This window comes from Ranitomeya imitator, chromosome 3, assembly GCF_032444005.1.
Source record: "Ranitomeya imitator isolate aRanImi1 chromosome 3, aRanImi1.pri, whole genome shotgun sequence".
Lineage (NCBI taxonomy): Eukaryota > Metazoa > Chordata > Amphibia > Anura > Dendrobatidae > Ranitomeya > Ranitomeya imitator.
Genome location: NC_091284.1, coordinates 443,305,762 through 443,331,195, shown reverse-complemented (window position 1 = coordinate 443,331,195; position 25,434 = coordinate 443,305,762). Strand labels below are relative to the sequence as shown.

Below are 25,434 nucleotides of genomic sequence, written 5' to 3'. Positions count from 1 at the left end.
AGAGTGGTGGTGGTGGGAGACTCACTACTGAGAGGCACAGAAGCAGCCATCTGCAGACCGGACATAACTGCAAGAGAAGTATGCTGCCTTCCAGGTGCGATGATCAAGGATGTGACCGATAGGATACCAAAGCTCTTCAGCTCCAAGGACGTCCACCCATTTCTTCTGATACATGTTGGCACCAATGACACGGCAAGGAAGGACCTACCGACAATCTGCAAGGACTTTGAAGAGTTGGGGAAGAAAGTAAAGGAACTGGATGCACAGGTAGTTTTTTCTTCTATCCTTCCAGTAGATGGGCATGGCACCAGGAGATGGAACAGGATCCTTGATGCAAACAACTGGCTAAGACGATGGTGCAGACAACAAGGATTTGGATTCCTGGACCACGGTGTGAATTACTGGTATGATGGACTCCTCGCCAGAGACGGACTACACCTCAACAAACCTGGGAAACACACATTCGCCAGAAGACTCGCTACACTCATCAGGAGGGCGTTAAACTAGAAGAAGGGGGGACGGGAAGAAAAACATTAGACTCGAACAAAGACGACCCAGGAAAACATACTCAGAAGGGAGGTAAGAACATTTCTAAAACAATCCACAGTGAGGAGATTGGAACAAAACAAAATCCTCTAAACTGCATGCTCGCAAACGCCAGAAGCCTGACAAACAAGATGGAAGAACTAGAAGCAGAAATATCTACAGGTAACTTTGACATAGTGGGAATAACCGAGACATGGTTAGATGAAAGCTATGACTGGGCAGTTAACTTACAGGGTTACAGTCTGTTTAGAAAGGATCGTAAAAATCGGAGAGGAGGAGGGGTTTGTCTCTATGTAAAGTCCACTTTAAGGGAGGATATTAGCGAAGGGAATGAGGATGTCGAGTCCATATGGGTTGAAATTCATGGAGGGAAAAATGGTAACAAAATTCTCATTGGGGTCTGTTACAAACCCCCAAATACAACAGAAAGCATGGAAAGTCTACTTCTAAAGCAGATAGATGAAGCTGCAACCCATAATGAGGTCCTGGTTATGGGGGACTTTAACTACCCGGATATTAACTGGGAAACAGAAACCTGTGAAACCCATAAAGGCAACAGGTTTCTGCTAATAACCAAGAAAAATTATCTTTCACAATTGGTGCAGAATCCAACCAGAGGAGCAGCACTTTTAGACCTAATACTATCTAATAGACCTGACAGAATAACAAATCTGCAGGTGGTTGGGCATTTAGGAAATAGCGACCACAATATTGTGCAATTTCACCTGTCTTTCACTAGGGGGACTTGTCAGGGAGTCACAAAAACATTGAACCTTAGGAAGGCAAAGTTTGAACAGCTTAGAGATGCCCTTAATCTGGTAGACTGGGACAATATCCTCAGAAATGAGAATACAGATAATAAATGGGAAATGTTTAAGAACATCCTAAATAGGCAGTGTAAGCGGTTTATACCTTGTGGGAATAAAAGGACTAGAAATAGGAAAAACCCAATGTGGCTAAACAAAGAAGTAAGACAGGCAATTAACAGTAAAAAGAAAGCATTTGCACTACTAAAGCAGGATGGCACCATTGAAGCTCTAAAAAACTATAGGGAGAAAAATACTTTATCTAAAAAACTAATTAAAGCTGCCAAAAAGGAAACAGAGAAGCACATTGCTAAGGAGAGTAAAACTAATCCCAAACTGTTCTTCAACTATATCAATAGTAAAAGAATAAAAACTGAAAATGTAGGCCCCTTAAAAAATAGTGAGGAAAGAATGGTTGTAGATGACGAGGAAAAAGCTAACATATTAAACACCTTCTTCTCCACGGTATTCACGGTGGAAAATGAAATGCTAGGTGAAATCCCAAGAAACAATGAAAACCCTATATTAAGGGTCACCAATCTAACCCAAGAAGAGGTGCGAAACCGGCTAAATAAGATTAAAATAGATAAATCTCCGGGTCAGGATGGCATACACCCACGAGTACTAAGAGAACTAAGTAATGTAATAGATAAACCATTATTTCTTATTTTTAGTGACTCTATAGCGACAGGGTCTGTTCCGCAGGACTGGCGCATAGCAAATGTGGTGCCAATATTCAAAAAGGGCTCTAAAAGTGAACCTGGAAATTGTAGGCCAGTAAGTCTAACCTCTATTGTTGGTAAAATATTTGAAGGGTTTCTGAGGGATGTTATTCTGGATTATCTCAATGAGAATAACTGTTTAACTCCATATCAGCATGGGTTTATGAGAAATCGCTCCTGTCAAACCAATCTAATCAGTTTTTATGAAGAGGTAAGCTATAGACTGGACCACGGTGAGTCATTGGACGTGGTATATCTCGATTTTTCCAAAGCGTTTGATACCGTGCTGCACAAGAGGTTGGTACACAAAATGAGAATGCTTGGTCTGGGGGAAAATGTGTGTAAATGGGTTAGTAACTGGCTTAGTGATAGAAAGCAGAGGGTGGTTATAAATGGTATAGTCTCTAACTGGGTCGCTGTGACCAGTGGGGTACCGCAGGGGTCAGTATTGGGACCTGTTCTCTTCAACATATTCATTAATGATCTGGTAGAAGGTTTACACAGTAAAATATCGATATTTGCAGATGATACAAAACTATGTAAAGCAGTTAATACAAGAGAAGATAGTATTCTGCTACAGATGGATCTGGATAAGTTGGAAACTTGGGCTGAAAGGTGGCAGATGAGGTTTAACAATGATAAATGTAAGGTTATACACATGGGAAGAGGGAATCAATATCACCATTACACACTGAACGGGAAACCACTGGGTAAATGACAGGGAGAAGGACTTGGGGATCCTAGTTAATGATAAACTTACCTGGAGCAGCCAGTGCCAGGCAGCAGCTGCCAAGGCAAACAGGATCATGGGGTGCATTAAAAGAGGTCTGGATACACATGATGAGAGCATTATACTGCCTCTGTACAAATCCCTAGTTAGACCGCACATGGAGTACTGTGTCCAGTTTTGGGCACCGGTGCTCAGGAAGGATATAATGGAACTAGAGAGAGTACAAAGGAGGGCAACAAAATTAATAAAGGGGATGGGAGAACTACAATACCCAGATAGATTAGCGAAATTAGGATTATTTAGTCTAGAAAAAAGACGACTGAGGGGTGATCTAATAACCATGTATAAGTATATAAGGGGACAATACAAATATCTCGCTGAGGATCTGTTTATACCAAGGAAGGTGACGGGCACAAGGGGGCATTCTTTGCGTCTGGAGGAGAGAAGGTTTTTCCACCAACATAGAAGAGGATTCTTTACTGTTAGGGCAGTGAGAATCTGGAATTGCTTGCCTGAGGAGGTGGTGATGGCGAACTCAGTCGAGGGGTTCAAGAGAGGCCTGGATGTCTTCCTGGAGCAGAACAATATTGTATCATACAATTATTAGGTTCTGTAGAAGGACGTAGATCTGGGGATTTATTATGATGGAATATAGGCTGAACTGGATGGACAAATGTCTTTTTTCGGCCTTACTAACTATGTTACTATGATATAGTGTTCTTCCCATTGTATCTTCTGCAGAATATTTAAAATGTGTGCACTATCCTTCAAATAGGATGGAAGGTGGGGACACAGTCTCTGTAGGTAGCAATCCACAAATTTAGAAAGGTTAGATGTGAGGCCTCCTATGGCGGAGATGATCGGTCTGCCTGGTGGATGCAGCGGATCTTTGTGGACCTTAGGTAAATAATAAAAATATGGAGCCCGGGGATGCATGTTATTTACAAAATCAAATTCATTCTCATTTAATAATCCCTTTTGGAAACCTGTTTGTATCAAGCTTTGCATTTCTTTTAAATAGTTAGCTGATGGGTCCATGGTTAGTTTTTTATAGGTGCGATTGTCACTCAACAGCCGTAGGGATTCTTTATCATAAGCGGGAGTGTTGAGTATAACTATACCACCCCCTTTATCGGCCGGTCTGATGGTTATTTGTTTGTTGTCTTGAAGTTGTTGAATCGCCCTACGTTCTTGATTAGACAAGTTATACTTGAACTGAGAACATTTTCTGTCCGAAATTTTTCTAATATCCCGAGTCACGTTATTCTGAAAGGCCTCAAACGCCTCCGAATATTCCTGGATCGGGTTAAAATTTGATTTCTTTTTGAGATGGGTGTGTTCATACGGATCAAAAGTATCCATTGATCCATCATTATTTGCCATGCTTAGCTTCTTCTTTAGATAGTGTTTCTTAATAGCCAGTTTCCTCATGAATAGTTTCACCCCTATATAGGCCTGAAATTTATTGAACTTTGTACTCGGTGCGTATTTGAGGCCCCTATTGAGTAAGCAAACCTCATTGTTGCTCAATGTGTGATTGCTCAGATTGATGATCTTCTGTTTTAATTGCGCTGAGATGTTTTCCTGTTGTTGATGTACTGATCTCTCTTTTTTGGTTGATTTCCCGCCCCTACATCCCCTTTTTCGTTTTTTCTTTGTCCCTTTTGAAAAAAAGGAGGGAGATGGCTTTGTGTGGTTTTTGGTTTAATTTTATTTTGTTGTAATTTTTTATCTTTCTGTCCTGACATGAAAGATGGCGCCTGTTTCTGTCGTAGAGGTTGTGAATTAGATTCTTCCCCGGAAATCCCTGGGGTATTATCATTATTTTCAAATGCTAGGAATCTATTATGTGTTTAAATAGCTGGTATTGAGCAATCACACATTGAGCAACAATGAGGTTTGCTTACTCAATAGGGGCCTCAAATACGCACCGAGTACAAAGTTCAATAAATTTCAGGCCTATATAGGGGTGAAACTATTCATGAGGAAACTGGCTATTAAGAAACACTATCTAAAGAAGAAGCTAAGCATGGCAAATAATGATGGATCAATGGATACTTTTGATCCGTATGAACACACCCATCTCAAAAAGAAATCAAATTTTAACCCGATCCAGGAATATTCGGAGGCGTTTGAGGCCTTTCAGAATAACGTGACTCGGGATATTAGAAAAATTTCGGACAGAAAATGTTCTCAGTTCAAGTATAACTTGTCTAATCAAGAACGTAGGGCGATTCAACAACTTCAAGACAACAAACAAATAACCATCAGACCGGCCGATAAAGGGGGTGGTATAGTTATACTCAACACTCCCGCTTATGATAAAGAATCCCTACGGCTGTTGAGTGACAATCGCACCTATAAAAAACTAACCATGGACCCATCAGCTAACTATTTAAAAGAAATGCAAAGCTTGATACAAACAGGTTTCCAAAAGGGATTATTAAATAAGAATGAATTTGATTTTGTAAATAACATGCATCCCCGGGCTCCATATTTTTATTATTTACCTAAGGTCCACAAAGATCCGCTGCATCCACCAGGCAGACCGATCATCTCCGCCATAGGAGGCCTCACATCTAACCTTTCTAAATTTGTGGATTGCTACCTACAGAGACTGTGTCCCCACCTTCCATCCTATTTGAAGGATAGTGCACACATTTTAAATATTCTGCAGAAGATACAATGGGAAGAACACTATATCATGGGGACTTTAGATATAACTTCCCTCTACACTGTGATTGAGGACAAAAAGGGATGTGAAGCAGTTGAATATTTTATGTCAAAGAATAGCCAGACACACAGGGATCAGAATCTTTTTATTCTAGATTGTATCGACTTTATAGTTACTCACAATTATTTTAAATTCGGGGCGGACTACTAGTCCCAGGAATGGGGTACTGCCATGGGTACCAGGTTTGCCCCTAGTTACGCCAACCTTTACGTAGGGAGGTGGGAAGAAGAAAACATCTTCAGCGGGGGTGAGCTACGGGCGATCCTGGTCCTATGGCAGAGGTTCATTGACGATATCATATTTATTTGGTCTGGGGGCCCCATTTTATTAAATGATTTTATTCAACACTTAAACACAAATGATTACTTTTTAAAATTCACTTCAGTTATAAATAATATAGAAATAAATTTTTTAGACTTAAGAATTTTTATTGATAGCAACAAAATACATACTCAAATATATCACAAACCCACTGATTCTGGAAACTATATAGCCTTGGACAGTTGTCATCTTCCCAGTTGGCTTCTTAATGTTCCAAAGAGGCAATTCATCAGGGCACATAGAAATTGCTCTAGACTGGACGACTATAATAAGGAAGCAAACCTCTTGGTGGAGAAATTTGTAATTAAAGGATATGACAAAAAATTCCTGTTAGAAACTAAGGAACAGGTTGGAGAACACCCGAGGGAAAGGTTCCTGATGCAGATAGAAAAGAAGTCAGAAAAAATGAATGGAGAAAAATGGGGAGATTATGAGATTCCAATTATAATGCAATATCATTCTAAAAGTGGACTGCTGAACAAGATTGTAAATAAACATTGGAACATACTCAAAGAGGATAAGATAATTGGGGAGTTACTACCAGTGCGTCCAAAATTCGTTTTCAAAAGGGCAAAATATTTGGGGAATCTAATTGCCCCAACGATATGTAGACCTCTGGAGAAAGAAGAAAAAAATCATCATTTTTTATCAAAACGCCCCAATGGCTTCTTCCCATGCAAAAAAATGCTTATCATGTAAGAAATTAGGCACAAAAAAACAAACAAATCTCCATCTCCAATCAGTCAACAGTAATTAATATTAAAGATTTCATCACCTGCTCCACTAAAGGAGTTATCTACAGTATTATGTGCCCTTGCAAGAAACTATACATAGGTCGCACTACTACAATCTATTCGCCCTATGAATGTAAGGATAAGAGAACATTTGTGCAACATTAGTAAAAAAAACTCTCGGAACACCCTTTATCTCAACATTTTGCCAAATATCACGGGGGTTCACATGAGGACATCTTAGTCACTGGACTGAAAATAGTGAAAAAAGACTGGAGGGGTGCCAACTTTATTCACCAAATGTCAAGAGAAGAAATGAGGTACATATTTGAACTGAATACTTTGGCACCTCATGGTCTAAATACTGAGATAGAACTGTTTGCTTTTATCCAATGAGCAAATAAAAAAAAAAAAGGCGGCACGCTATATAAAGCACACATCTTGCACACAGCACCATCCCTGATGAAGGAGTCAGTGACTCTGAAACGCGTAGGATTAGTTGGTCCTGTGTGCTATTCGCAGCTCCGCAGCTTTGCAGCTGGTCACGTGTACACATCACATGACTGTGACGTCACTCAAGGTCCTGCACCTTGTCGGCTTCAGCTCTATACACGCGGCCGCCACTGCCTGTGCACGGCAGTTACCAAGCTCTGGGGGAGTACGCTAGTCACCGGCCGGGACAGCGTCCCCTATACTACTATTTGCTCTGCAACATATTGGATATTTCCGGAACAGAGATTCAAAGAAGGCTTCAGATACCAACCTTTCAGCACATGAGTGAAGAACCTTTCCGCATGTCAGCACTGGACACAGATTTCATTTTCTTTGATATTAAGGTAAACACATCTTGTTAATCACAGTCCTGTATGGGGAACCTTGTTTACGACATTTCCCAGTATTTTAACTATTTATGGCTTCATATAGGTAAACTTAGCGCAAATATCACATATAGTTTTCTAAAATCGTTATTACGCTGCTCGCAGCCCAATGCAGCGGTGAGAAAATGAACTTTATTCTTCCCGCAGATTAACCGTATTTCTGCAGGTTGGCAGCATTATTTCTGGTGGCAGGTTCACTTTAATTTTGTAGTACAATACATCAATAAAATGGCACAGTCAGGAGTCAGGACATATGCATGCCACGATATCCAATGCCATTTTGCTGAAGACACTGTATATGCTAATTTGCACACACAGTATCTTAAAAAAAAAAATGGTGGTGTAAATGTAGCAATAAAAATGCTCGCCACCCGGGCATAGAACGGATTCAACCGCTAGTAAATCTATAAATCAATACTCACCTGCTCAATCTCCTTTAGCACAACTGCTGTCCTGGAGATGCCTGCCAGTCTTTGCTTGCTGGTGATTACATGTCATACTTGCACATGACCACTGCAGTCAATCACTGCCCTCAACATTTTTGTGCTGTAAAAGCATAAATGCGAATTAGTGATTGTGAGCACTTCTTAATGCATGGCACGTGATTGCTGCATCAAAGTCAAGAGACCAGTAGGGACCACCAGAGAGGTGGAGCTAGAGCTGAGTTTTTAATTTTGTTTAGCAAATTTCCCACGTCTGCGCCGGAGCTGCGGCGTGAAGACCAGAAGAGGACATCATGGAATGAAGATGGGAGGCGCCGGAGCGGACCTGAGACACCCATTTGACCAGACCGCAGCAGGACCGACCCTGGGTGAGTATAATCTAACGTCTTTTTCTCCTCTTTCAGGTAACATCGGCAGCTTATCTACAGCATTACAGAATGCTGTAGATTAGCCCCTGATGACGGTGAGCTTACCTCACCATCGATTTTGGGGGTGACAGGTTCTCTTTAAAAATCTGAGCTAAAAATTGATGGCATGGCTATCATTTGTCAAGTTTCTTTGTGAATTTTGGAAGCCTTTATTGTTTATTTTTTGTTTTTTCAGTTTCATTGCATTTTGGCTGTTTTCTTTCCCATCTCCATTTTTAGGGCCCCAGTATTTAGAATGCAGAATGGTTCATTAACCTTTTGTACAGGAAGCCTATATAAACTGTGGTGGTCTTCTGCATTTGTGGAGCCACCTAACTGACTAAGTAGAACAGTCATTTTGTTTCCTCCTTTTATTCTTGAATGCATCACTGAGCTGGAGACTTTATTATGGTCTGTAGATTTCAATAATGAGGATTTAGGTTCTGAGAGAGCTGACCTATACACAAACACCGCTTGCAGGTGTCCTCGTTTCTTTTCTCTTTTGTCCCATTCTTTTTCTTGTCTGTTTCTCTTGGCAGGAACTGGTTAGTCACTTCACTGCTTTTAAGACACATTCACCATTGTTTGTGTCATGTTTTGCTGTTAAGTTTTACCTAAAAGCAGAACCCTCTGGCATTTCTATAGGTTTTATTTTTACATGCAGTGATGGCTTTGTACATTTACATCTCTAGACATTGTTGTTGACTTCATCTTGCTTAGTTGCCTATTCACTTCCTTCATCCGTAGCCTAAGCAAGAGTATTCTTTGTAATGAGCACTTTTCAGGTTAGGTGAATCTACTCCTTTTCAAGTACAAGTCAATAGTGGGACGGGGGCAGGGCCGTATTTAGAGTTTCTGCTGCCTTAGGCACTTTTAGTGCTGCCTCCCCCTTTGGTGAGTATGACACTATCGGCAGTGACTTTGGCAAAAATCGCTGATGTAAAAGTAGCCTTTTGCAGCAGATCCGGCAGTTTTTCCGCATCTGCCGTGTAACAGATCACTTACGACAACACTGCGTTCGGCCTCATTCATTCCCTATGAGACTTGGGGACATGTGCGGTACTTGCGGTTTTGCCGCGATCCGGCAAATGCGATATTTGCAGCAATGGAAAAAAACTCTGCTAGCAGTGTTTTTTGGTCTCACCGCAAGGGCAAAACCGCAAGTGTCGCACATGTCCGCAAGTAACCATCACTACCTGTCCCTGCACCTTGCTAGCTCATCCCTAACCATCTCCCTCTGACCTAAAACTACTCTATAAAGGTTTAGAAAAACAATGTATTAAATGACATTCCTACGATAATGAGGCTACAGCGTAGACTGGGACAGGCAGTCTCCGGGTCTCCATTCTCTCTCTGTGGACACCCTCAGTCCCTGCCTCACTGCCTGTGCACAGACCTCCCTCCACCGGATCCGGTAATCACCGCTCGCAGTAGCATACCGGCAGAGGTGTATCCAGGGTTTCTGGCACCCGGGGCAAGAATTCACCAAGGACATATGCAATTTTCACACTTAGTCATGTACTTCTCCCTAATGCTGTCAATGATCAGTGAGAAACAGAGAAGCTGAAGAGAAGCTTGTTGTCACAGGACCACAAGTATGAAAGTCGCATATGAGTGAAGTGTAAATGTGACGACTACTGGAACCTGCAGAGCTGAATCCTGACATCGCAGGCTACTGAATTCTCACAACTAATGCACTGCACACTTTTAGGATTCTCCTTGGCCGGTGGACAGTCATGTCAGCACAAGCATGTGATTTGTATACTTCTGACCACATTCCGACTAGACATGCCCGGCTTCACTCAGTTCATTTTCATTGAGTGAGGCCACCACACATGTCTAGTCAGCATGTGACTGCATGTATGTAGTATGTAGATCACAGCGTGAGAGAATCCTGACAGCGTGCAGTGCTCACTGTGAGAAGTCAGAAGTCTGCAGTCACATAGAATGACTGCAGGCTCATTACAAACCTGGACAACCTCTTTAATGCTCCTAACATAAATAAAAACATGAGAGATAGTCAGTATCACAAATAACATTTATATCCAGGTACCGTATAGATGACGTCGTCTCTGGAGTCATTCTCCTTCTTTTCTTCATCTTGTCCAGATCCCATGATGAGTTTTCTCATCCACAGCCCGTCTTTGCAGACTTCCATCTTCTCTGTTCTTTTGCAGAAAAGCTCCACATGATGCCCTTAAAGATACAAGTATCATTATAATGCTCCTGAATAAAAAAAAATTGCCCCTCACTATATTGTCTGCACAAAATATGACCCCCACACTGTCCCTCTTATGGTACATGCTCTTCACACTGACCTCTGCTTTCCATACTGGCCCCCTCTTCACACTGTCCTCTCACAATGTGTCCCCCCTATAGGGCCCAATATTTATACTGTACTCTCTCATCACACTCCCCCTCCTTGGTATACTATCCCCTCCTGCCTGTGCCCTTACACTGTCCCCCCATGCTTTCCCCCCACTACTCAGTTTCTATTCTGTGCCCACTCACTTTTCTCCCCCATACTGTCTCCTCAGACTATTCCCTTGCTTCCTCATTCTGTCTCCTCTCACATCCCTCTTGTTCACATCTATCCACATACATTTTTCACATCGCTACTCATACTGTGTCCATATACATTCCCCTGTCGCTCCCCATAATGTCTGCACCCATTCCCCCATACTGTTTCCTCATACATGCCCCCCATTTCCCAGTACCGTTTCCTCATACATGCCCCCCATTCCCCCAATACTGTTTCCTCATACATGCCCCCCATTCCCCCAGTACTGTTTCCTCATACATGCCCCCCATTCCCCAGTAGTGTTTCCTCATACATGCCCCCCATTCCCCAGTACTGTTTCATCATACATGCCCCCCATTCCCCTGTACGGTTTCCCCATCTCCCCCTTTGCTATTCATTTTGTGTCCTCAAATCCCACCCCACACATTAAAAACCCCCATCCCCACTCAAATTCTCCACAGATAATAAATCCCCCCATCCCCGTGAACTTAATCTTCGGTGTCTTCAGCTCCACTGGGTAAGCTTACTGACTCGAGTAAAAGCCAGGTATGCATTGTCCCCACATTCCTATCCCGGTATGTGTGGTTCCACCCGTCCTGTTCTGCTCTGTGTGGCTCCCCCTGTTGTATGCATGGCTCCCCTGTCCCATCTTGTATGCATGGCTCCCCTGTCCCATCTTGTATGCATGGCCCCCCCTGTCCCATCTTGTATGCATGGCCCCCCTCCCATCCTGTATGCATGGCTCTGCTCCCCTCCTCCCATCTTTGTAAGCATGGCTCCCCTTCCCATTTTTGTATGCATGGCTCTGCTCCCCCTCCTCCCATCTTTATATGCATGGCCCTCCTATCTTTGTAAGCATGGCTCCCCTTCCCATTTTTGTATGCGTGGCTCTGCTCCCCCTCCTCCCATCTTTGCATGTGTGGCTCTGCTCCCCCTCCTCCCATCTTTGTATGTGTGGCTCCCCCCTCCCATCCTGTATGCATGGCTCTGCTCACCCTCCTCCCATCTTTTTATGCATGGCTCCCCCCCTCCCATCTTTGTATGCGTGGCTCTGCTCCCCCTCCTCCCATCTTTGCATGCGTGGATCTGCTCCCATCTTTGTATGCGTGGCTCTGCTCCCCCTCCCATCTTTGTATGCGTGGCTCTGCTCCCCCTCCGCCCATCTTTGTATGCATGGCTCCCCCCCTCCCATCTTTGTATCTGTGGCTCTGCTCCCCCTCCTCCCATCTTTGCATGCGTGGCTCTGCTCCCCTCCTCCCATCTTTGTATGCGGGGCTCTGCTTCCCCTCCTCCCATCTTTCTATGCGTGGCTCTACTCCCCCTCCTTCCTTCTTTGTGTGCGTGGCTCTGCTCCCCCTCCTCCCATCTAGGTACGCGTGGCTCTGCACCCCCTCCTCCCATCTTTGTATGCATGGCTCCCCTCTCCCATCTTTGTATGCGTGAAATTCAAGGGAAAAGAAAGCGGTCACTAGGGAGCGCTGTGAGGGTCACAGTTACAATTGAAAGCAAAAGGTCCACCGCAGCTCCAGCCGTTAACCTTCTAGGAGGATACAAAGTGCAGTAAATAGTAATAACGGTCCTAGGAGCGCTGGAAATGAGACCAAAACAAGGATTTTAGTGTTGAACCACAACGCGTTTCAACGGTTAAACCGACTTCATCAGGTGGAAGTTTGGAAACTTCCACCTGATGAAGACTGTTTAACCGTTGAAACGCGTTGTGGTTCAACACTAAAATCCTTGTTTTGGTCTCATTTCCAGCGCTCCTAGGACCGTTATCACTATTTACTGCATCTTTGTATGCGTGGCTCTGCTCCCCCTCCCATCTTTGTATGTGTGACTCTGCTCCCTCTCCTCCCATCTTTGCATGCGTGGCTCTGCTCCCCCTCCTCCCATCTTTGTATGCGTGGCTCTGCTCCCCCTCCTCCCATCTTTGTATGCGTGGCTCTGCTCCCCCTCCTCCCATCTTTGTATGCGTGGCTCTGCTCCCCCTCCTCCCATCTTTGTATGCGTGGCTCAGCTCCCCCTCCTCCCATCTTTGTATGCGTGGCTCTGCTCCCCCTCCTCCCATCTTTGTATGCATGGCTCTGCTCCCCCTCCTCCCATCTTTGTATGCGTGGCTCTGCTCCCCCTTCTCCCGTCCTTGTATGCGTGACTCTGCTCCCCCCCTTTCCCCTCCTCCCATCCTTGTATGCGTGGCTCCGTTCCCCCCTCCTCCTTGTATGCGTGGCTCCGTCCCCCCCTCCCATCCTTTTATGCATGGCTCCGTTCCCCCCCTCCTCCTCCCATCCTTGTATGCGTGGCTCTGCTTCCCCCTTCCCCTCCTCCCATCCTTGTATGCGTGGCTCCGTTCCCCCCTCCTCCTCCTCCCATCCTTGTATGCGTGGCTCCATTCCCCCCTCCTATCCTTGTATGCGTGGCTCCGTTCCCCCCTCCTCGTATGCGTGGCTCCGTTCCCCCCCCCCCATCTTGTATACGTGGCTCCCCCGTCCTCCTCCTCCCCCGCCCCTCACCCTCCTCACAGCGCACTGAACGGACTCTTCCTCCTGCACCTCTGTCTTGACTCCCGGCGCTGAAGCTTCTTCGTGTGAGCGGTCACATGGTACCGCTCATTAAGGTCATGAATATGCGTCCATATTTATCACCTTAATGAGCGGTACCACGTGACCGCTGTGAGCACAGGACTTGCTGCCGGCGCTGAGACCAGGCACCGCTGGAGGAGGGTGAGTATATCGTCTTCAATGAGGTGGGGAGGGGCTAGGGTTGAGGGGGGTGGGCGGCAGGCCCCAGCCTTTAAAAAAATAAATAAAAAAAACCTTGCTTAGGTGCCGCCCCCCGCATCCTGGCACCCTAGGCACGTGCCCTCACGTGTCTGGTGGCAAATACGGCCCTGGACGGGGGTTTAAGACGGGGTGGGGGGGGAGGTTTGAACGCTCAATATCTCCCCCCCCTTGTTAACATAACACAAACAACACTATAGCATTTGGAGTGGTGCTTGACAGTTTGTGAATCCTTCAGAATTTTTCAGATGTCTTCAAAAATTTGACCTAATAAATGTATGTGAACCTTTGCTTTCAGTATCTGGTGTGCCCTTCCCCCACCTTGTGCAACAGTAAAGGTACCGTCACATTAAGCGACGCTGCAGCGATATAGACAACGATGTCGATCGCTGCACTGTCGCTGTTTCGTCGTTGTGTGGTCGCTGGAGAGCTGTCACACAGACAGCTCTCCAGCGACCAACGATGCCGAAGTCCCCTGGCCGCGCTTAGTAACCCGATGTTTACCCTGGTTACCATTGTAAATGTAAAAAAAAAAAACACTACATACTTACATTCCGGTGTCTGTCGCGTCCCCCGCCTTCAGCTTCCCTGCACTGTGTAAGCGCCGGCCGTAAAGCAGAGCGGTGACGTCACCGCTGTGCTCTGCTTTACGGCCGGCCGGCGCTAACACAGTACAGGGAAGCTGACGCCGGGGGACGCGACAGACACCGGAATGTAAGTATGTAGTGTTTTTTTTTTTTACATTTACAATGGTAACCAGGGTAAATATCGGGTTACTAAGCGCGGCCCTGCGCTTAGTAACCCGATGTTTACCCTGGTTACAAGTGAAGACATCGCTGAATCGGCGTCACACACGCCGATTCAGCGATGTCAGCGGGTGATCCAGCGACGAAATAAGGTGCTGGCCTTCTGGCTCCGACCAGCGATCTCACAGCAGGATCCTGATCGCTGCTGCATGTCAAACACAACGATATCGCTATCCAGGATGCTGCAACGTCACGGATCGCTATCGTTATCGGTCTAAAGTCGCTCAGTGTGAAGGTACCTTAACCTAAATGTTTCTACCAATTGTTGATTAGTCCTGCACATCGGCTTGGTGCACATGGGCTTGGAGGAATGTTAGCTTATCACTCCCTACAAAACATCTTCAAATCTGTGATGGTGGTGGATTTTCTCCCATGAAATTCTCACTTTTATATCTTAAGACAACATTTCTACAGAATTACGGTCAGGACTTTGACTTGGTTATTCCAAATTTTATTTTTATTATTCTTTAATCATTCTTTTGTACAACGACTTCGATACTTTGGATTTCTGTCTTTCTGCATGAACCACGTTCATTTGAGATTCCGCTCATGGATTGAGGTATTGACATTTTTCCTTTAGAATTTGCTTGTTTAATTTATTATTCATTGTTCTTTCAAAGATGCCAAACTGGACCAGATGCAGCAGAACAGGCCCAATCCATGATAACCTCCATCGTATTTCACAGATAAAATGAGGTTTTTATGGTGAAGCGAAATATTTTTCTTTTTTCAAACTAACCTCATTTAAACCAAAAAGGTCTATTTTTCCTGATCGATCCGCAAAGCAATGTTCAAATAGCCTTCTGGTATGTCGAGATGATCTTTAACAAACAGCATATTGCAGCAATGTTGTTGACTTTCTCCTTGCTGTCCTGCCATGCACAGCATTTTTGTTCAGTGTCCTTCTCATGGTTGACTCAAAAACATTATTAAAGGGAATCTGTCAGTTGGAGCAATCCTGTCCTGAGCCATAAGCATGTAAGTCATAGACAGTTGAATAAAGTGATACCTTCATATCTGCGATCCGATGTCTTATTCCAGAGACATCAATGTTTTTCTTATATGTAAATGAGCTATAAAGATCTATGGGCTGGTCTTGGATCTCCCTGAGAATCTGCCTCCAGAGCTTATTTTAAATGAAAGGGGGATTTACCAGTGTTAACCAAGTAATGACTGACACTTTGATTTCACGGTGACACACAGCTGTATAGGGAGATCAGAAGTAACACAATACAACAGAATAGAACTTTTTCTCATTGCACACATTTTCAGGGGCCGTTGTCCCCTCACCGTGCTGGCAGAGCTGTGCCTGATTATAACCAACACAGTACAGCAAAATTGATCCTTGTTCCAATGCAAACACATTTGCATTGATGTTAGCTCTGCTGTATTGTAACACTGGCTACCTGTGAGGATGTAAGCTGACACACTCAGAGGTCACCTGGAATGCAAATTAAACCCATAAACAGCCTAGATTTGTGACACTTCCAGAAACATATGATCCAAAAAAGAATTAGGAAGCTTATGCGATAAAATAAAAAAATTTATTGGAACATGTATTAATAAAGTTTAAAATTAGTACAGGGATACAAATACAAAAATAAAGCCACATGCATAAGGATTACACCAAATATAATAGAACAAGTGTCATGATACAAAAAAATCACTTTAATCTCATGACACCAGGTGTCTCTCAGTTGTAAAATGTCAGTAGAGTGGGTCAGTACATACAATGAAGTAAGGAGACTCGCGGAACATGCTAAAATAGTACTAAAATGAATTGAAAAAAAGTGGTTTAAATTATGATAGTGGAGCGCCCCCAGACACAGGGCCACGAGTTCTCGGTACCGGGCCTCTCTGGTTCGGTTCTGAGGCTGTCACGGTGGCTAGACCCGGTCCGCGACCCTGCTAAGGTGCGTCCAATAAAGGTGGAGTAGTCTGTCAGGGGTTCGTGACGCCACCTGTGGTGTTCGGTCAGGGTGACTGACGCTGCTGTGGGGTCCGCTGGGGTGATGGAATGGCAGCTGGAATGGTATACCTTCCCACAGGTGAAGTATGTCCCCAGGGCTTCCCAGTAAGGTGGATGGTAATGGTGTAGGGTGCAGTCAATAACGAGGACACAGAGTTGCAGTCTCTTTACCTCTTTACTGAAGACTTCAGGATCCTCAATCCAAAGCACGTTCAACAGGACTATCTGAGACCGGCCGGTCCAATGGGCACTTCCAGAGTTTCCTTCGCAGATGGAAATCGTTGCCTACCACTAGCGCCTGTGTGTTGTAGTCCTACCCTGCTGAGCATTCAGAATAGTCCTCACAACTGCTGTTCTCGTTCGTTCGTTCTCTACAGCTCTCTCTCTCTTTAGTTCCAGATGTTACTAGTTTCTCGTCCCCCAGGTATGTTATAGTTAGGATGCACCCGTATGACGGGAAGGCTTGGAGCTCTTCCGGGACCCTAGAGACACCCCTCTCCACGCGTTGCCCCCTATGTCTTCGTAGGAAATTTAAGGTAGACAGCCAACCTATAATTAACTGTCCTGCGGAGTTCGAAGTAAGGCCTAGAGTCAGTTACTCCCACGGTGTTCCGGCCACCGGCTACGCGCCTCAGTAGGATGTTGCCTCGGTCTCACGGCACGACTCCTACTGGTACTCCTTTTTGCTTGATCTCTTTTACACTGTTCCACAATATCCTTCCCTTCGTGTCTCTTTCTTAGGATACCGCCGCAAGGTAGTGCAGGCGCGGTTCCGTTACGTTCTGCTCTGTTCGCTAGGCACCTGCCAGGTTCCCACGCCTGACAGGGACCCCCCTGTGTCTTCTCCCTGCAACACCCCCTGCCACGGGATGTTGCCTGAATCCAACCCAGTCAGCTTCTGACTAACTTCCTCCCCAACCCCTAGTTTTACCAGTGTGAGGAGTGGCCCAATAAATAAAGCCTTTTTCTCCCCCCAGGTGGCCGGAGCGTGAAGTGTAATGTGTTCTGGTGATACCTGGTCAGGAGAACTCCTTTAGTTCCATCAGACATACCATCACTCCTCTTAGTGGCAGAGTGTCATACTGCAACGACCAGATCTCTGGGGCACTGCAATAGCAGGGAATGGAGATAAACCCGAAAAATTGTTCCACCTGACAAGGGGCTAAGCTCATGTAGAGGTTACTTATAGAATGCACATAAAGATGTCATACATAAAGTCAATCAACACCAAGATTTGCAAAGTGCTCTAAAAGTGCCCTATAGCTAGCTTTGTTAATAAAGTGCAATGATAGTGCCACATAGCTAATATGTCTCTGTAGTGCAGAAATGAGACAAAGTATTATAGGTGAATCACCTTATACAGAAAATTTAAATGATAGCAGCAAGTATGGCAGAACCTAGATGGTGATCAAAGAGGTACGGGTACAGCAGATTAACTGGAATACAACCTTAGAATGGTATGGAACCCCAACTCGCGTTTCGCTTATTGCTTCTTCCTGGAAGGATAGAGTTAGCACTGTATTATTTTTAGACCGCAACATTGCCTGTGATGGGTAGCTGATGCATGTTGCGTTTGCAGAGTCCTTGATGTGCCTAAACAGTAGAACTCCTCACAAATTACCCCATTTTGGAAACTTCACCCCTCAAGGAACTTGCCCATCTGTGTGGTAAGCACCTTGAACCCACACAGAATTTTATAATGTTGAGCCATGAGAATGAAAAAAATTTTCCTGCAAAAATGTTGCTTTTGTCGGAAATGTTTCATTTTTTGCAAGGGTAACAGGAGAAAATGGACCATACAATTTGTTCTGCAATTTCTCCTGAGTACGCAAATACCCCGTTTATTATGTAAAACTACTGTTTGGGGCACGGCATAGTTCAGAAAGGAAGGAGCGCCTACTGAATTTTGGTGCTCAGTTTGGGCTGGAATCGATTGTGGATGCCATGTCACATTTAACGGGTCCTTGACATGCCAAAACAGCAGAAACCCCAATAAGTGACCCCATTTTGCAAACTGCACATCTTGAGTAAATAATCTAGGGGTGTAGTGAGCATTTTTAACCTTCCTACAGAATTGTATAACTTTAGGCTGAGTAAATGGAAAATTACCATTTTTCCACTAAAATGTTGCTCTGGCCTCAAATTTTTAATTTTCAAAAGGGATAATAAGAGAAAACGAACAGTACAATTTGTTACGCAATTACTCCTAAGTACAAAAATATCCCATGAGTGGTCGAAAACTGCTTTTGAGTCACAGTGCAAAGGTCGGAAGGGAAGGATCACCGCATTGATTTTTATGGAATGGTTGGAGAGTAATATGTCACATTGGTAGAGCTCCTGAGGAGCCATAACAGTCGAAACCCCCCATATGTGACCTCATTTTACAGACTACACTCCCCAATGAATTAATCTACGGGTGTATAAAGCATGTTGACACCACATGTGCATCACAGAATTTTATACCATTGGGCGGGGTAGAAAGAATAATTGCATTTTACCACTAAAATGTTTTTAGCCCCAAATGTTTAATTTTTATAAGGGCTAATATGAAAAATAGCTCTTACAGTTTGTTGTGCAAGTTCTCCTGAGTGCTCCAATACCCTACATGTAAACGGGAACTAATTTTGAGGCACAGTGCAAAGCTAAGAAGGGAAGGAGCGCCGTATAGAAGTTCAGATTTTGCTGGAATGGTGAGGGTGCCATGTCACAATAGCAGAGCTCCTGAGGTGCCAGAACAGCGAAACCCTCCCATAAGTGAAACTATTTTACAAACTACATCTTTCAGTGTATTCATCGAAGACTGCAGTGATCATATTTAGACTATGGGTGTGTCACAAAACTTTATACCATTGGGCAGTGAAGAACAAATAATTAAATTTTTAGCACAAAAATTTTGTTTTAGCCTCAGATTTTATATTTTCACAAGGGGAAATAGGTAAAAATGTCACCAAAATTTGTCACACAATTTCTTATGTACGTGGCAATACCTCATATGTGGCTGTACAGTACTACGTAGCCACACCGAGAGACTCTGGAGGGACGAAGTGTTACTTGTCTCCTGGAGGACAGATTTTCCTAGAATAATTTGCATACTCCATACACAGAGCCTCTAAGAGCTATAAGAGCAGAATACCTCCATCAAGTGACCCCATTTTGGAAACGATACCGTTTTGGGAAGTTATCTACAGGTGGTGTGATGATTTCACCCCATGGGTGTTTTCCAAAAACAAGCAGCAGTGGATGTTCCTGAGTTGTACCCAGCTTGTTCTCCTGGAGATATAGACCCCGTAAATTAAGCAGGCTCTCATCGCTACAGAAATGCCAAAAACATGGACACCAAATGTGGTTTAGGCACACTGTGAGGCTCAGAAGGGAGATGGGCATTTAGATACGGGAGCACAGAATTTGCTTAATTTCTTTCTTTTGGGGGGTGAAGAGCCATTTCGCTTGATGTACCTGAGTGGGCACTTGCATTTTTTGCGGATTGAGTTTAAGCTTTTATTGGGAACATTTTACATAACATTTTGGATCAAGTGTATCTTGTGCTCTATGCTGAGCATTTAAATCAGGGTTTTCGTCTTCATCTCCGAATGACGTGATTCAGATGAACCCCCCTGACAGATCCAATCACTGTAATGAAGCAGCAGAGTTACTCTAGACTCCGTATGGCCTCTGTCCAGAGTTGTCTTTATTTTCAGAAGTGCACAAAACTATGGCCGACCGCACTATTATGCACGCTTAAAAAGACTGACACCGATGAACCATAGGCCAGACGGCGTTCACAGTGTCTCCATCTGCCTCATTATAGGGAATCTTCCCCTGGGGGTTCTATCTGAATCAAGTGTTTCAAAGATTTACGCAGAAATCCCGGTATAAGCGCTCAGCAGAATAAATGTGAGCTTGAGCCTTACTGCGATCTTTGGGAGGCAGAATGAACAAATCAACAGCAGGTCAGGAATTGGTTTTATGTATTTTTTACGCCATTCCTCGTATTGGATAAGTGGTTAATGACTTTATTCTTCGGGTCAGTGCGATTACAGGGATATCAGAATTATAGAGTTGTTTCTGTTTTGCTGCTGTCACACGCTAAAAGACACTTTTTATTGCAAAAACTCATCACCATATTTTGAGACCTATAATTTTTCCATATTTCTGTTCACATTGTCATGCGAGAGATTTTTCTGATTTTTGGGAGGCAGAATGAACAAAAACCAACAGTTCAGGAATTTTTTTAATGTCATTCCACTTGTGGTAAAATTGATCAGCACCTTTATTCTTCTGGTCAGTGCAATTACAGCAATACCACTTTTTTTTTATGTTTTGTCGCTTTTACACAAAAGCTATTTTATAGAAAAATATATATTTTTGCGTCTCTGTATTCTGAGAGCTATATCTTTTTTATTTTTCCATTGATGAAGCTGTATGGCAGCTTGTTTTTTGCGAGACATTTTCAGAGCTACCATTTTTATTTACATTATTATTCTGCTGAACAAAATGCAATCAGAAAGAGTAGTCTTTCCGTAGCTGGGTAACAATGATGACCTCGAGTTGCCATGGCAACGATGTCATCATGAGGAAAACAGGAGAGGGGCCCCCTCTCTTTCCCAGCCTCCTAAATTTTGCGATCAATATCGATTGCGGAATTTAAGGGGTTAAAGACCTGCGGGTGGGGTGAGCACTGAGCTGGATGTCAGCTGTCATGTAAGCTAACCTCCTGGTGGTGACCGTGTGGGTGCAGCTCCTGTGCCCACACAATTGCCAGGACATACCTATACGTCATAAGACTGGAACCAGTTCCCAACCATGACTTTTGGGTACGTCCAAGATCTTAAAAGGGTTAAAGAGGACCTTTTGCCACATTTTTCATGTTGCACTGGACACGGGATGTAATAGTGGCTGCAGAGTTAAATAAAACGTTCTTAGTGGGTAATATTAGATACTTTTCTCTGTGAGTGTGTACTTCTCCCTTCGAGAGTTACTTTCTGATAACACCCACTTGGGCGTAACTTTTTTTTTTTAACTGACAAGGTGACCATGCTTTCATTGGTAATATCTCTGCAACTGAGAGTTGAAATTAAAAAAAAACAAAAACAACATGTTTCATTCCTACTGCAAACACTTACATTGTTTGTCCAGTTCAACATGAAAAAATTGCTAAAATGTCAAAAAAATAATGCTCAATATACTCCCAATCTAGGCATCGTGTAAGCAAATCAGCAGTGTATATGCGCAAATTTCTTATGGATACTGGCTGCGGGCGCTGGGTTTCAAGAAAATGTCGGCAGTGAGACAGGAGAGGAGACCACGTTCTGTATATTGATTTCTCGGTGGTGGGCTTCAGGAAAATGGCCACTGGAGGTGGCGCACACACAGATTTTACATCTCTGCTCGAGATTTAAATCTGTGCATGCACCGCCTCCGGCGATCATTATCCTACACCCCCATTTTCCTCTAAAATTTGGGAGGAAAAAGTGCATCTTATAGTCCGAAAAATATGGTGACTTGGTGACTTTTCTGGCACTTGCAATTTTTGGATACTCAGTTCAATCACTCAACCTATTGATGCTGCACAATCACCGTGGTCGATGTGACGTTACCGGTAGAGGCTGACAGATTACCCGCCAGTGTAAATGCAGTTAAGTGTCAGTTCCCTGGGTCTGTGCTTCCTTGTTAAATATAAATCTCCTTCTTGTAAAATAAGCATTGATGTAATGGGTATATACTGCTTACTATGCAGTTGGTGTAAATGTGTTCCAAAAGTTGTTTTGAAATGCTTTTCTTACATGGAAACAGAACAAGCTTGGAAAATCTATGTCTTGAGACAGCACAGTGACGAAGTGTTTATTTACCGGTCTATTCATTTTTAATCCCCTTCATTAATACCTTTTAAGACTTGTAAATCGTGTTCAGAAAATGTTTATGCTAATTAACAAGTTAGCAATCTCATCATGAAGCAATATTTTGCAGTCAGCCCTTCGGCATTTTAGGAGGATGTAGCACCATTTTTATTTGAGTGCCATGTCTGGCTTCATATCTCATTTTCAGGACTAATTCATTCACTTGAAAGGGTCTTGGCTACTTTTTGAAATTAGCTTGTGTGGCATTTTCCTACTGTAAAGTCCCTAAGTAAATGCAGTTGTGTGAGCCTTTAATTAATGTTTTAGGTCTGCTTGTATGAGCACACTTTTAATGCATGTTTAACTCCTTTACAGCTTCTTCTTGATACTCACTCTCTGAAAACCGTCCTCCTAGACCTACCATCCATCGGTTCACAAGTAGTGCGAAAAGCTCCAGCAAGTTACACGAAAATTGTGGTGAAAGGCATGACTCGGGCTGAGATGATCCTGAAGGTAAGCGGTTCACTAGGCCATTGTGTTCATGTTTTTCGGTTGTGCATCATATAAACAGTGAAAAGTTACACATATTAAGGTAGCAGAAGGCTTCTAACACCTTTATAATTATACTAGCTGAAGAGCCCGGCGTTGCCTGGGCATAGTAAATATCTGTGGTTAGTTATAGCACGTCACTTCTCTTATTTTCCCATCACGCCTCTCATTTTCCCCCTCACATCTCTCATTTTCTCCCTCACACCTCTCATTTTCTCCCTCACTCCTCTCATTCCCCCCTAACACTTGTCATTTCGACCTCACATCTGTCATTTTCCGATCACTACACTATTTTCCCTCACTCCTCTTATTTTGCACTCACACCTTTTCATTTTCACCTCACACCTCTCATTTTCACCTCAGTATATACATGTTTGTTATCTCTCTTATATATAGTATACACCTGTATGTCATCTCCTGTATCTAGTATATACCTGTATGTCATCTCCCCTGTATATAGTATATACCTGCTGTGTGTCATCTCCCCTGTATATAGTATATACCTGTATGTCATCTCCTCCTATATACAGTATATACCTGTATGTCATCTCCTCCTGTATATAGTATATACCTGTATGTCATCTTCTATATATAGCATATACCTGTGTCATCTCCTCCTGTATTTAGTATATACCTGTAGGTAATCTGCTGCTGTATATAGTATGTACCTGTATGTCATCTCCTCTATATAGTATATACCTGTGTGTTATCTCTCCTGTATATAGTATATACCTGTGTGATCTCCTGTATTAGACCTCGTTAACACGTTATTTGCTCAGTATTTTTACCTCAGTATTTGTAAGATAAATTGGCAGCCTGATAAATCCCCAACCAACAGGAAGCCCTCCCCCTGGCAGTATATATTAGCTCACACATACACATAATAGACAGGTCATGTGACTGACAGCTGCTGTATTTCCTATATGGTACATTTGTTGCTCTTGTAGTTTGTCTGCTTATTAATCAGATTTTTATTTTTGAAGGCTAATACCAGACTTGTGTGTGTTTTAGGGTGAGTTTCGTTTGTCAAGTTGTGTGTGTTGAGTTGTGTGTGGTGACATGCATGTAGCGACTTTTGTGAGATGAGTTTTGTGTGGCAACATGCGTGTAGCAACTTTTCGTGTGTCGAGTTGCATGTAACAGGTTAGTGTAGCAAGTTGTGTGCAGCAAGTTTTGCGCATGGCGAGTTTTGCGCGTGGTGAGTTTTATGTCTGGTGCCTTTTGAGTATGTGCAAGTTTTGTGTGAGGCAACTTTTGCATGTGTTGCAAATTTTGTGCATGTGGCAATTTTTCCGCGTGTGCAAGTTTTGCGTGTGGCGAGTTTTCCATGAGGTGAGTTTTGCACTTGTGGCGAGTTTTGCGTGAGCCTAGTTTTTGCATGTGGCGAGTTTTGCGCGTGGCGAGTTTTGAGCGGCGACTTTTGTGTTTCGACTTTTATGTGGCGAGGTTGGTGTATGTGTGGTGAAATGTGTGCTGAGGGTGGTATATGTGTTCAAGCACGTGGTAGTGTGTGGCGCATTTTGTGTGTGTGTTCATATCCCCATGTGTGGTGAGTATCTCATGTCGGGGCCCCACCTTAGCAACTGATCGGTATATACTCTTTTGCGTCATCGCTCTCATTCTTTAAGTCCCCCTTGTTCACATCTGGCAGCTGTCAATTTGCCTCCAACACTTTTCCTTTCACTTTTCCCCATTATGTAGATAGGGGAAAAATAGTTTGGTGAATTGGAAAGCGCGGAGTTAAAATTTCACCTCACAACATAGCCTATGACGCTCTCAGGGTCCAGACGTGTGACTGTGCAAAATTTTGTGGCTGTAGCTGCGACGCCTCCAACACTTTTCATTTCACTTTTTCCCCATTATGTAGATAGGGGCAAAATTGTTTGGTGAATTGGAAAGCGCAGGGTTAAAATTTCACCTCACAACGTAGCCTATGACGCTCTCAGGGTCCAGACGTGTGACTGTGCAAAATTTTGTTTCTGTAGCTGCGACGCCTCCAACACTTTTCCTTTCACTTTTTTCCCCATTATGTAGATATATCTGGGTATTTATTATGATGGAATATAGGCTGAACTGGATGGACAAATGTCTTTTTTCGGCCTTACTAACTATGTTACTATGTTACTATGTTAGATAGGGGCAAAATTGTTTGGTGAATTGGAAAGCGCGGGCTTAAAATTTCACCTCACAACGTAGCCTATGACGCTCTCAGGGTCCAGACGTGTGACTGTGCAAAATTTTGTTGCTGTAGCTGCGACGCTTCGAACACTTTTCCTTTCACTTTTTTCCCCATTATGTAGATAGGGGCAAAATTATTTGGTGAATTGGAACGCGCGGGGTTAAAATTTCGCCTCACAATATAGCCTATGACGCTCTCGGGGTCCAGACGTGTGACTGTGCAAAATTTTGTGGCTGTAGCTGCGACGGTGCAGATGCCAATCCCGGACATACACACACACACACACACATACACACATTCAGCTTTATATAGTAGATGGATGTGACAAACTCTTTCCTATTGCCTAATTAACTAAGGCTAAACTTTGGTTGGGTGTCGTAAAGATTTCCAAACAAAAAATAAATAAAAAGTGTACGTGATTTTGACTGACCAGGATGAGTTAAATCAAAGATGTTGTATAGAAAGCGAAGATAAAACA

General features: G+C 43.6%; 1 protein-coding gene across 1 annotated transcript in view; it reads left to right on the top strand.

Annotated features, from left to right (window-relative positions):
• Positions 1-25,434, top strand: part of VPS53 (VPS53 subunit of GARP complex) — a 408,370-nt gene that overhangs the window by 344,907 nt on the left and 38,029 nt on the right. The window contains exon 20 of the mRNA XM_069757361.1: positions 22,604-22,741. Within this exon, the coding sequence (XP_069613462.1) occupies positions 22,604-22,741 (138 nt within the window). The remainder of the gene's footprint in view (positions 1-22,603; positions 22,742-25,434) is intronic.